The 14,448-nt window shown below is 35.0% G+C and overlaps 1 protein-coding gene across 1 annotated transcript in view; it reads left to right on the top strand.

The window, feature by feature from the left end:
• Positions 1 to 9,612: 9,612 nt before the first annotated feature.
• The window catches only part of LOC107755381 (IgGFc-binding protein-like), a 21,013-nt gene continuing 16,177 nt past the window's right edge, over positions 9,613 to 14,448 (top strand). Inside the window, exons 1-5 of the mRNA XM_016572161.1 lie at positions 9,613 to 9,661; positions 9,909 to 11,144; positions 11,353 to 11,699; positions 12,542 to 13,106; positions 13,187 to 13,605. Coding sequence (XP_016427647.1) covers positions 9,613 to 9,661; positions 9,909 to 11,144; positions 11,353 to 11,699; positions 12,542 to 13,106; positions 13,187 to 13,605 — 2,616 coding nt within the window. The remainder of the gene's footprint in view (positions 9,662 to 9,908; positions 11,145 to 11,352; positions 11,700 to 12,541; positions 13,107 to 13,186; positions 13,606 to 14,448) is intronic.

Genomic DNA, 14,448 nt, shown 5'->3' with positions numbered 1-14,448 from the left:
TGTTGTTTGGTTGGGGGGGGGGGGGTTACATAAAAAAGTTTATGTACTTTTTTTTTTTCCTCCATCTCGGTTTCACGCTCCACCAGTGGGTGGCAGAAGTGCACCTACCGCTGTAAAAAGAAAAAAAAAAGAAGAATAAGGAAACGCCCGCGCTAATCGGTTCGTTTTGGCGGTTTTTCCAAACCGTACATAGGCCTCCTAGCTGGAGCATTGAGCTGGTTGTCCTCTATGTCCATTACTACTCAACTAGCTCACACTCACAGTTCATCATGTCTCAGGAGAGGGAGTCACCATGGCCATTTCTTATCAGGAACTTCTGAAGCTTCATTTAGAACCATGTTAGTTGAAATATGAACTGGCTGAAATATGTGAACTGGCCAAATTATGTCTGAAACGTAAATTACCTGATTTTAAACTCCTGTTTATATAAGCTTTGTCTAAATGCAAAACTCGAAATTGTGCAGTCAAACTCATAATACTACAAGTTTTTCAGCAAAGTTTTGATCACATTGATAATTCAGAGGTCTTATGAATTAATGTATCAAATATGATACAGTAGGCTTTATATGGTTAAAGCCTACTGTATCATATTTGATACATTAATTCATAAGGCATCTAAATTATCAATGTAATAAAAAAAACTTTGCTGAAAAACTTGTAGACAATCTTCTACATGCTTTCTCCCCTCTGATCGATAGATCATTTTTTTCTACAAAGTAAAAGGCTTTATTGATTTATTTAAATTAAAGGTGAGCATAAGCTTTATATTGTCATTAATTTTGAACATTTGAACTGCAGCAACTCACTTATAAATATATAAAACACATGCGAACTTTCCAGTAAATGGTTAAAAAAACATAAAAAAATCGGACTATTATTTTATATATCAGGCTTTACAGTGTTAAATAAGGGTCACAAATGAAAGTAATTTAAACCTGTGAACGCTTTGTGATATCAGGTGTTTGACTGATATCATGACTTTTGGCTTTCAGCAAACAGGTTAAGGGTTGAATTAGTCACATGTAATCCACCTAAACTAAGGAACAATCCTCATGTCCTTCAAATGTGTAGTCAAGCCTTAGCTTGGCCAGCCAACTCCCATTATAACATATGCACGGACACAATGTCAAAGCAAATTATTCTCCTGAATTAGATCTTCCGAAAGTTTTCAGTGGATGCGAGGCTGCTATATTAAAAGAGTTAGTTCACCCAAAAATGAACATTTTCCATCATTTACTTACCCTCAGGCCTTCCAAACCTTGATGGATTCCTTAGTGCAGAGTTGCGTTCTTTCATACAATGGAAGTGGATGGTGACCAGAGGCTGTCAAGTTTCAAAAGGATCATAAAAGCAGTCTATATGACTTATGCATTACATTTCAAGTCTTCTAAAGGCATACAATAGCTTTTTGTAAGGACCCGGACCATTATTCACTAACAATTTCGCATTAAAAGTGTTTGGTCACCATTCACTTTCAATGTATGTAAAAGAGCAGCTTGGACATGTGCTGTAAACCTCTCCTTTTGTGTTGCTTGGAAGAAATAAATTCATACAGGTTTTGACAGACGTGAGGATGAGTAAATGATGACCGAACTATTCCTGAAAAGGTTTTTTTTTTTTTTTTTTTATGAAAATCTCTTTGTACGCTTCGAAAATATGTGATCCTTGAAGGTTTGTATATTTGTCTACCTGGCTCCTTGACGCCATGATGATCTTGTTTTGAGTATCGGTCATGCATCTGACTCACTCATGTCTCTCTTTCTTCTAGTTGGCTGATGAAAGATTGCTGAAGACCTGTAGGCAAAGGTGTTACTCCTCAGCTACTCTACACTTACCCGGAGGGCTCCACCCGTGCCCTTTCTAACGGATTTTTCAGCTGAAGTCAGCAAAGGAACGACTGGTTCTGCTGGCATTCGTGCAGCTGTTAAGAAGCTAAAGAACCAGTTATGGTAGGCCCACACTTGTTTTGAAAGGTGGCTTTACAAAATGTATTGTTATTCATCACTCTTGAGTCTTGGATACATGACTTAAGCGTCTCTGAGTCACAGGTGATCTGATAAACAGTTAGTTTGAAAAGGTTCTTGGCACTGTTTATGACTTCTAAAGAAAGGAAGATATAAAGTCTCTAAATATTGGAACTATATGAGATCTTTTCTGTATTCTCAATCACAGAAAAGTTATCAGTTAATCAATCACCCTGAAATGTATTATAAAATTACTACAATGTTAAAGGTTTTTTTTCTGCTATAAGTTCAGGTGACATAATCAAGTTTTAGTGCTGTATTACAAATAAAAAAGTATGCACTACTTTTCAAAAGTTTGGGGTCGGTAAGTTTTTTTTTTTTTTTTTTTATGTGTACGTTTTTTTGTGGAAACCATGATGATAATTTTTTTCAGTTTTTTTTTTTTTTAATGAATAGGCAATTCAAAAGAATATGATTTTTTTGTAACATTACAAACATCTTGTCATGATGTCATTTCAGATCAATTTAATGCATCCTGGCTCAATAAAAGTATATATTTTTTTTTATTACAATTTTTTTTTTTTTTATCAGTGCTACACATTTAATCTCATGTCGTGACAATTTTATTCTTATGATTTCAACATTTTTGATTTTCATGATTTCAAACTAAATTATTATTTTCATAATAATCTTTGTAATGTTATTACATTTTATTCTCAACGTAATATTTTTTATTTTTATTTTAGCATATCCTATTCTTTTTATTTTAGAATAAGCTTACCCTGAAAGACAGTTTTCTTGTGTTAGTTTTTCTTTCCCGTGCCTCCTCATTTTTTATTGAAACAGGAAGTAGATTTTAGTTTACGTTATAGCCATGAGCAATTATTTGCTCTTTGGTATTGCTAGTCAGAGTCCGGTGGTATTAGGGGTGGGACATTCTCATACTACATTTGATTGGCCACAGATCTATTCGGTGCAGGATGAGTCATGACTCTTCAAGGACTGTTCTCACCGAAGAGAATCATGTCATTTTATCAAAGTCTGGCAGTTCATTAGCATGACCTCAAAATGGACATGCACAAAACGGCAGATGGCTCATGATAACTATGAACCTTCTGTGCAAACATGCATGTCTTCGAAGAGCCCGCATTGTAGCTTTAATGGACTGATATGCAGTACAACAATTGTTTTGAGAACGATCAGGATCTAGAAACTGTCTGCAGTGAAAACCCTTTGCAGTTTATTACCCAAAGACCACATAACCATTCAAGAGGGCAGAGGGGTGTTGTCTGGGTATGTTTCCGTCGTCACCGCAAACAGAAACGAGCCCTATTGTGGGCTTGTGTGCAGTGGAGGAGTGGGGAGGGGACGGCGAGTCAAGAATAGGGGCAGCTTGTTTTGAATTGCAAAGGTTGCATCATAACTAGCAGGTTCCAGCACAAATGGGCTTTAGTACATGTTGTATGTTCAAGGACACAAAGGTTTGCAAGGTCACAAGCCGAGTTGAAAAACAGGTCACATATTTCCATGATGCCTTGAGTGAGAGAACTTAGGTGTTCCGCACAGGTAGATGCACTGACATTCAAATATTAAAGCGCTTCATTAAACAATTAGTTCACGGTTAGAGATAAAAGTATGAACAACAGCCCAAGGCGTTTCAACGGTCTGAAAAAAAGGAGGCACTTTTAACAAAAAAATTGATTAAATATTTCCCAATTGTAAATTATTAAATGTGTTATTTTTTAAATGTTTTTAATGCTAATGTTGTTTGTTTTACTAAAAATTGTGTTTATGCAGTTATTATTTGTATATGAAAATCTGCAAGCAGGTTTTTGTGTCAGGTAAATTTGGTATAGGGTTACAATATGAGTGAAATATGGCACGTCCTCCACAACCTGATCTAACCAGGTGAACGGCCAGAGGAGGCTTGTACTAGTCATAGTTAGAGGGCATGTTTGCAATTCTAATCATCTCCAGCCTGAACCTGTAAATTTCAGCTTGCCCCACTATGTAGCCTAAATGTTCAGGCTGGAGATACAAAGTCTTTGTTCTTTACAGCTTGTGACTACTTGTGACTAATAATATTTTGAATATCACAAATATCAGTTATAACTCATTCACTGCAATTTTAATGTAAGATTTGCTGTTTTCTAACCAAAACACGTGACTCAAAAGTTTAATGTTCTAATTTGAGATTAGAGGCAGTCTTGTCTGCTTTAGCAAATGCTCTGCTGCAACCTGTGGCCTCTGTGGGAACTGCAGCTGTGATGTAAGAGATAATCTGAAGGGTTGAAGTAGTCCTTTTAGAAACACCTGTGCATTCAGAATTGCTGATGAACAGCTGTTTTTGATTTTCACTTTTGTAATAAAATGTGCATATTATAAATATGTCTTTAAACGTCTTAATTTGCCTAAAAAGTTCTTGAATCAAAACAGAACATCGGAACTTAAATTCATAAAATCATGCCATTAAATTTTGCATGCACTGCCAAAAAATAAAAAGGAAATCAAGATACAATGCATTTTCAAAGCCGCACTGAATTTTGCTACAAATATCCCACGGCGTCATGATGAAAATGCAATCTTAAGTGTTCTAACTGTTAGTCTAAATGCAGTTAGGACAAATAGCATTTAAATTATCATTTTGCAACCATTTCTGCTTGGACATGTTACACATATCAAATCAGTTTGTGTTATACATTTTCATTTTAATTTTGCAACTTAAAAAGCTTTAAAATTTGTATGCAATTTACATATTAAGACTACTGTTGGAAATGGCAAATGTAAATTATATAATTTCATTTTCATTTTCCTTTTGCAACAAACTTTGCACGTATGGGTAATGGAAAATGTAAATTTAAATACAGAAATACATTGCTATTTTGAATATTGCATTGCCATTTTGCATATTGCATTTTAAATTGAATTTCGCTACCTATATGCGTCCATATAACACTAGCTTGCTCTATTATTTTTCTATTCGATCTGTTTTCTTTTTATTTATTATATGATTTTTTTTTAAAAACCTTGCTATGTGTACTGCGTTAAGCTAACTAAGACTTGTTATAGCACTTGCATATCATTGCTTTTTTGTTGATTTTGATTGCTTCCATTGTTCTCATTTGTAAGTCGCTTTGGATAAAAGTCTGTCTGTCTTAAAAAGGTCCTAAAAAGTCTTAAATCTCTATTCTTTTTCTATTCGATCTGTTTTCTTTTTATTTATTATATGATTTTTTTTAAAAAACCTTGCTATGTGTACTGCGTTAAGCTAACTAAGACTTGTTATAGCACTTGCATATCATTGCTTTTTTGTTGATTTTGATTGCTTCCATTGTTCTCATTTGTAAGTCGCTTTGGATAAAAGTCTGTCTGTCTTAAAAAGGTCCTAAAAAGTCTTAAATTTACCTTCATAAAACCTGCAGAAACCCTGAAGTCACAAATATCAAAATATTTTTTCCTTTCCTATGTTTTGACACCAGAATTCTTCAAAATGTCCTATTTTATTACATTAATATTATCATGAAAAATCTACAGTATTGTTTATAATTTTTTTGGTTGCCCAATGTGTCTTGAATTTTGACATCTACCTAATTTGGCTATGTTTTGGTGCAAGACATCAACACTTTCTTTTCCCTTTTAAAAGTGTATTAGCCTTTTTAACCATGCATTATTAAATGGTTAGGTTTTGTTAGTTGCATTTAGCATTGATTATTCCCCTGCTGTTTGTGACCCTATCACGCCCTTTGAAATCATTTTCAGGTCACAACCAACCAGTCTATCATGGCTATTTATCATACAGTGATGGGCGGTCCATGGGTTTTGGACAAATGATGGTGAAGATACTATGTTTGTATTAGTTCTATGCAGTTAAAAAGATAAACAAGATATCATCAGTCTTATTTTGGCCAGCAGCTCATTCCCCTCTGCATTGAGTGAAAAGGCTTTTTTTCTGTCCACATTCATATTCATGCAACCCGCAGCAAGTTTGATGCATTAATTGCACCACATTGAGCTATTTATGCATGGCATATTGCCAAATGAAACCATGTCAAAGGAAGCCACCATGGGATGTGTTATAGGATGATATTGATGGCACTAGTGCAGAGTAAATGCCGCTAAGCTGTGAGTTTGGGCTATTCGTATTCAGATCTGAGCTTTGTGCAGTGCATTCTTAATGCACCACTGTTATTGATCGACAAGTATTTCGATTACAATTTCATCTTGTCAACTATTTGCTATGCACAGAGCAGCCAATAAGGCCTAAATGGAGTTGGATAGGCCTATATCATCACTAGATGGCAGTATTACACCATGTATTAAGAGCTGTGAGGATTTAGGCTCTTTACAAGTACTTAGTGTGATTATTAATAATATATAAAAACATTTTAACTTAATTTATATTTGTTGATTTTTATTTACAGGTTTTAAAGACATTTAATAGCCTAACTGTATGTTTACTGTACCTTGCTGTATTTGATTTCTTTTAAGTTGCCTTATTGCACATTCTTTGTATATTGTTCAATATTTGATCCTCTTTTTCTCTTTATTCAGATCCACACTGGACATGCAACTGCATTTACACAGTCAGACCAATAAGACTGCAACTTGCAATCTTAACCACTTATTTCAGAACTTCTGGTTATTAGCTCTGAAAAGCAATAGCATCAACAAAACACATATATTAATTAGTAAGAATGTGCTTTCCTCACTCACCCACCGATCCTTCGGTGACATTAAACTGTGGTAAACCCAGAACTGTTGATTAGCCATTGCATGCAATTTGTGTGCATGAGTTTAGAAAGGTCAGAGAAAGAAGCTTTCTCTGTAAACCAATAGTGCTGCGTGTGAAGATGCACGTGAATGTTAAACCTACAGAGGACTTTTACAGGAAGTGGTAAGCACACGGAAATAGTACGTTTCTGCACTGCCTTCTGCAAATGCCTTCTTTTTAACTGTGAGATATTACATATAATTAAATACCAATTAAAGAAAACTAAAAAGAAACCTTTGAATTTTCTATTAAATATTTCTGGATTCTATACTTTTAAATATTAAATTATGTAGTTTTGTGTGCGTTGTGTTAAGTACATTTTAGGTAATAATAATAAAATGGTCCTTTTTATTTTATTTTTTTATGCAAAGCTTTGCTGTGTTGCCTGTCAGAGAATCAGAGATCCTTCAAATATAGAGGTACAATTGAGGTGAACCAGCTTTTTTAAATCAATATAGACTATACCGTTCAAAAGACTGGGGTCAGAATTTTTTTTCAAAGTAATTTTTTTCAGCAAGGATCCATTAAATTTATAAAAAGTGAGATTAAATGTAATTATAATGTTACAAAATATAGCTGATCTTTTAAAATTTATATTCATTGAATAGAAATGAATAGAATCCTAATCCTAAAAAAAGCATCATGATTATTATCATAAAAATATTAAGCAGCACAGCTATTTTCAGCATTGATAATAAGAAATGTTTCTTGCATCAAATCAGCATATTAGAATGATTTCTAAAGGTTCATGTGACACTAAAGGCTGGAATAATGATGCTGAAAATTCAGCTTTACATCACAGGAATAAATTACATTTGAAAATATATAATATTAGATTTTTTTTCATTGCAATAATATTTCACAATATTACTGTTTTACTGTATAGCCTTGGTGAGCATAAATTACTTCTTTCAAAAACATTTTTAAAAAATCTTATCGACCCAAACTTTTGAATATTAGTAGTAGTAACTTAAGTAATAAAGCTTGTGAGTAGTTTACAATATTGATGCCCATCTGATTTTTTTTTTTTTAATTTAATTTTCTTCCAGAGAATAATAGGTTACTACAGCTCGTCTCCAAAATTTTTGTTTATCATAGTATTTTTTTCTCCATTGTGCTACAGGAGAATATAAATATTATTTATTTTTTCATCAAGTCTCTTTGAAGGAAGGTGTAGTATCTCAGACGGCCACATGGAAAAGGCCACCTGCTTGTTGCATGGCTAGGAATCTCATTACCTCACCTTTGACTGCAAGACCTTTGCAGAAAAAGAAGCAGAGTGAGTTAACGTTGCATGCTGCAACACAAGCAAGTGGATGCTTCAGAGGATACTTTATCTGTAAATCTGTACATTCTGAATTGGATGCTGCTGTCCTCTTGAGCTTGGCATAATGCTTTATTCACCACATCCTTTGCCATGCTTGATCTCTAAAAGGGGGTGAGATGTACAGTAATGTTCATTCCATTGTTCCTCTGGACTCATGGGAGTACATTGTCAATGAAACCACAGTTAACTAATGTGTTAACTCTATTTCCCCTCCTTTAGTCTGTCTTCACTGTGAGGTGTGTTTTGCTATTCTCTCTCTTTTATCGTAAATCTCTGCTGTTACAGCTCTGGGAATATCTTTTCACACGGCATCTAACTGGGCAGGAAGTTTCATGGTTACAATATTGACACAGTCACTTGTATGCTCTGATAATAGCATTTGTAAGGCCTTTCTGCTGCTCAAAGCCCGTGTGGATTGTCTTTTTCCCAGACATTATGACAGTGTGTAATAGCCTGTTGCATATGGACTAACTTTTTAGTCTTGTTTTAGGGGGAAAAAATTTGATTGCAAATTCAACTTCCTGCACTATAAATGGTATATACAAAATTTAGAAAAGGAAACTTTATGCTTGTTTTATCAGCCCAATTATAATTTTGTAATGCTGACTTGTTTGCAGGTTTTGATAGAAACAGAAAACCCGATTCAATCAACAGTTGTTAGAAAGTATTCATGGAAATTGTGTAGACAGATGCTTTTTGTCATTCAGGAATATCATAGACTGGAGACAGATTGCTATAGAAGGTGTTTTACTGGGCTGGTGAATTTGAAGTATTATTATGATTATTATTTTTTATGCTTATGAAAACCAAACCCACGTGGTGCATACCATCATTTTCATCATTTACCATCACAAGCTCATACTGTTTCAGAAAAGTTGCGTCATAGTCTTTTGTTTGCATGGTTTGAAAAGTATTCTCAGGTTTTTAATTCTTGTTAATTTGCACAATTGCAATAACTGTTATATGAGTGTTGCAGTTTATACATATTATTTGTGTCTACATAATTTGTTGTGTGCTCAAAAATCAAACACGGATTGTTTTAAATGTTTTGAGAAGACTGCATGTTCTCAGAAATTATATTGCAATTTGATACTATTCATTCATGCCTCGAGGGAGAAAATGGATCCTTTTATGTAATAAATAGGTCATGTCCCCAGTTCCAGGATCCAAACTTGGCAGTGCTCTGATTGGTTTTTAAGACTGGGATAATAGGTATTTAAAAGGCTGCATAAGATAGACTGTATAATTCTTGATTCCCATGAAGGTAAGCAGCATTAAATAGTTATTTTCATGTGGCATGTGAAATGTAATTTGTAGATTTTGAAATAACCCATGTGATTATATATGTATATATATATATATATATATATATATACACACACACACACACACACGCAATTTAGTGGATTAATACAAGTTTAGTGGATAATGCTATTTCTGTATGTTGCATGTTTCTGTATGTTTCTGCATGTTAAAAAGAAGAAAAAAGAATGCATGTTGAAATGTACAGGTGCTTCATCATTTTCACTGACATTTGTTTCCAGATAATCATGGGAGCGAAACTTTTACCGGTTTGTTTTGTGATATTTCTGTTTTGGGGTAAGGCTCTTTATCTTTTGGATTGTTATTTTATGAAATTTTACATTGTTAATATAAAAATAGATGTCATGTAAACTCGTTTCTTGATAAAATTTATGAAAATTAATCATTTTAAATTATTATTATTATTTTACAAGTTAAATTAGAAAGATTTGATACACTGGCATTTAATGCCAATGTCTTTTCTACAGTAGATTTTTTTTTGTAGCATCAGTTCTCTCAGTCTTTCTCTCTTGACCTCTTAAAGATGGCGCCCAGGCTCGATCTGCAGGACAAGAGTTTGCCACTGTGTTCATGCAAAACTATGTATCCCCTTTTGACCTGCCACTATTTCAGCTTTATATCACCTCTCTGAATTCTAAGTGCCTGGTGAAAGTCAGCGTGCCCAGTCTCGGTTTTACCCAGGAGGTGCAACTGACTGCAGGTCAGGGCTTCACTGTGACCCTCCCCAAAACAATTGAGCTGTCTGGCACCAGGAGGTCCCGCAAAACTGTTTTCATTCAGGCATCTGATGACATAACGGTTTCCTCACTAAACTCAAAACAATTCACGGCAGATACATCTCTGGTCTACCCCATGAGCGAATGGGGTACTGAATATTTTGTGTTCACTCCCCCCAACTCCCCTCCATCCATGCTGAAGGAGTTTGTGCTTGTCAACGGTAAAGAGCGGCACACGGTGGAAGTGTTCCTTAAAGCGGTGGTCCGGTTTGAAGGACGCTTGTATGGTGTCGGCAGTAAACTAGTTGTGGTGATGGATCCTTTCGAAAATGCACAAATTCAAAGCCAAGGAGACCTCACGGGAACCCGCATATCTTCACAACTTCCCATCGCCGTGTACTCGGGCCACATGTGCACGTGGCGCTTTTCTAAGTGCAATCACGTTTATGAGCAACTCCTGCCGGTGCAAAGCTGGGGAACTCACTTCCTGGTGGCACCGTTTAGCATCCAGAGCCAGTTCGACAGCATCTATATCCAAGCATCACAGTCAACAAATATAACCGTTCAATTTGGCCGTACTACATTAACTGGCGTTCTTCAGCGTGGGCGCATTGTAGAGTACAAAATCCAGTTTCCAAATGGCCTTAACGTCATTGCTGACAATGGAATCCAGGTGTTTTTTCTGTTTAATGGTGTGCGAACATCCCGTGGTGTCATATATGACCCGTTTCTTATGAATCTTCTGCCCGACAACCGTTTTTGTTCTTCGTACGCACTTGACGGGATAGCTGGCTTTGACAACCGAGCCCTTCTGATTGTTCCTACCAATGAACAAGCAGGGATTCGTTTTGATAGCTTGCCTTTACCTGGAAACCTTCAGTGGAGGGTCATTAAAAACAGCGAGTACTCCTGGACTGAGCTGGTTTACCAACCTGGGGCAGGTGGGCACAAATTAACCCATTCAAATGCTTCTTATGGGGTCTATAGTGTGGGACTGCAGCAAATTAATGGTTACGGAGCCCCAGCTGCATGCATTGATCCAGGTATGTCACAATTATGCATATTATTCCTTCTGTTTAAAAAACATTTGTGGTGTTATAGCCAGTTTTAGCAAATAAAATCTCTTGTATAATCCAATAATGCATTTTACAGTAGAATGTAATGTCCAGGTTTGAGTTAAAACCATAGTAATGATTAACTCTGTTTATGTTTATGCTGCTTAAACATCATGCATCTCTTCTCCATTTATAGTAGATTTGCCAGCACCTCGCTCTTGCTTCAACATCATCTGTAGTGAGGATGAGGAGTGCCAGATGAATGGTTCCTTCCCCACCTGTGTGAAGAAACCATTTGGAATCTGTTGGGCAATGGGCGACCCTCACTACTGCACATTCGACCAGCGTTACTTTGACTTCATGGGCACTTGCACTTATGTTGTCACCAGGAACTGCCACAAAAATAACAGTCTTCCTGCTTTTGAGGTCCTGGCTAAAAATGAAAACCGTGGCGACATTAGTGTCTCCTATGTAGCACGAGTAACTGTGAATATTGGGGATATCACCATCAGCGTTGGAAGTTCTGAGCCCGGGAAAGTCAGGGTAAACCTTTTTTTTTTTTTTCTAAAAGGAAAAAGTAATAGTGATTGCATGGATTTAGTTCATTTTAGTCCTAAACATTATAGAAACCTCATTCAAAACTTGCTGCAATACTGAAAGCATTATCTCATGTGAGAATACTTATACGTTATAATATGAAAGATAATAGCTTTATATTAAGCCATTTGATATAAAACATCAGTATTTTTTGTCTTATTTTTAGTAAAAATATCGAAACAATTTTTTAACGATCAATTTACACAAGATTAAAAAATGCATAACAGATCAAGAGATATTTTCAGAAACTATATCTTAAAGTTTATTTCTTACCCATTAGAAATAGCATAGATCAACATAGATCACAAAAAAGTGAGGTTTATGCTTAAAACAAGAAAAAGAAATGTATTATTATAAAACATATAACAATGTTAATATAAAGTATTATTATTTAAACTTTCAAATAAACCTAATTAATGTATACAATATTAATTATTAGAAAAGCATGAAATGGAATTTGCAATCATCTTTCCTTCTTTATGTTGATGTATATCCAAGTAAAGCGGTTTTTCAAATGAAAATTTGAAAAAAATATAAAAATTAGGGTTGTATTGATTGGATTGTTGTAATACTGTTGTTTGCACACTCATAAGCACTGCAATATTCAATTTTAAAAAATAATTTAAATGTTTTTATTTTTATTTCATGGTGGGAAAAAAAACACAAAGCATATTTTGAGAGAATTTTTTAATCTATAGGTTTTTTTTTTTTACTAAATCAAGACAAAAATATTGAGTAAGAAGCTTTTTTGCCATTTAATATGCATTATTATGTTTTGATTTTTGCAGATTGATCAGAATGTGTGGAGCCTTCCTGTGGTTCTTGATGATGTTGGGGTGTCCATGTTCCAGTCCGGCAGCTTCATCACCATCCAGTTTTCTTTTGGGCTGAGTGTGCAGTATGACTGGGACCACTATCTCATGGTCTCCCTGCCCACTGTCTTCATGGACAAAGTCTGTGGGCTCTGTGGCAACTTCAATGGTGATCCTAAGGATGATTTCACTATGCCTTCGAACACCCAGGCTCCCAGTGTGACAACGTTTGGACAGAGTTGGAAAGTTCACAACTTAACATTGGATGAGGGCTGTAGAGATGACAATGGGGGCCCTGGATGTGATGCTCAAGCACTTCGACAGTGGCTGGGTGAAAAGTACTGTGGACTCTTAATGATGGCACCATTCAGTCAGTGTCATTCTGTTATTGACCCAAGTATTTACATCCAGAACTGCATGTATGATGTCTGTATGACAGATGGGCACAGAAACTACTTATGTAAGGTTTTAGAGGTCTATGCAAGTGTATGTCAACGTGTTGGGATACAGCTAACCAACTGGAGAGAAGCAGCCAATTGTTGTGAGTAATAGTTTTATAAGCATATGCAAAGCATATACTTGGCTTGATATTGTACCTAATGTCTTTGTATCTGTCTTCAGCTTACAGATGCCCAGAGAACAGCCATTATGAGTTTTGTGGTAGCGCTTGCCCTTTGACCTGCATGGGCCTCGGGTCTCCTGTGAACTGCACTTTACCTTGTGTCGAAACATGCGCTTGTGATCCTGGTTTTGTTCTGAGTGGATCTGAATGTGTACCTTCAGCCCAATGTGGTTGTTCCTACAATGGACACTACATTCCCGCTGGTGAGACTTTCTGGGCGGATGATGCTTGTCAGCGGCTTTGTCGTTGCTCCACGGAGGGTGGACATCTAGAATGCCAGGGTGGAGGCTGTGGGACAGGACAGCACTGCCAGGTGGAGAATGGCATTAGGGACTGTTATCCCGTCTCTCAAAGCACCTGTATGGCACTGGGCGACCCCCACTACTACACCTTTGATGGGAATTATTTTGACTTCCAGGTACTAATTTATTGACAAGAAAACTGTAAAAAAAAATTGTTTGTACATATTTTATGCAGTATGTATCAATCAAAAATGGAGGGAAAAGCAGAAAATATGAAAAATCATTAGGATTTTCCCCCATTTCTCACAGATGAGATAATAAATGTAGGAAATAGACTCTTTTTATGGTTTCCATAGTGTAGGTTTAAATATCTTTTCTTCAACATATTTTTTTTCCTCCCACATGTAACCACAAACATGATTTTCAGCAAATTTTTCTGCCTCTAAATATTTCCTGAATAATCAACGTGTCCTGGAAAGACAAAATAACAAACTAAGCATGTAGGAGTTGCAACGATTGTTTATATATATATATATATATATGTATACATGGTTGTAAATATAAAAATAAAAAAATAGAAGTGTTTCACTACTTTTATTTTTTTATTTTTTTGTCTAACAACAAAAATTTAAATTGGGATTATTTTTTGTCAGAGCAGTAAAACATTTTTGGTTTTGTTAATTAAAGCTATTAAAAATTGTTTATAAATTGAAGTTAAAATAAAATATAAATACTAGATCAAAAAATAGAATAAAAAAACTTAAATGAGAAATGTTGCCTTGGCAACTAACTGAAATAAAATAAAATAAGTTGAAGTACTAAGAGTTCTAAAACTGAAAATATAATTTTCAAATTTTATATATAAATATAATATTATAATAATAATATTTTATATTTAAATATAATATTAAAAAGATAGTAGTATATGTTCAAAATATTAAAGCATAATATACTATACTAAAATAATACTGGTAGGATTTTTTTATTATTATTATTATTATAAAAAAAAAAAAAACACC

The sequence above is a fragment of the Sinocyclocheilus rhinocerous genome, unplaced genomic scaffold (assembly GCF_001515625.1).
Source record: "Sinocyclocheilus rhinocerous isolate Xijiao unplaced genomic scaffold, SAMN03320098_v1.1 scaffold3307, whole genome shotgun sequence".
Lineage (NCBI taxonomy): Eukaryota > Metazoa > Chordata > Actinopteri > Cypriniformes > Cyprinidae > Sinocyclocheilus > Sinocyclocheilus rhinocerous.
This window is presented reverse-complemented; position numbering and strand designations above follow the sequence as displayed.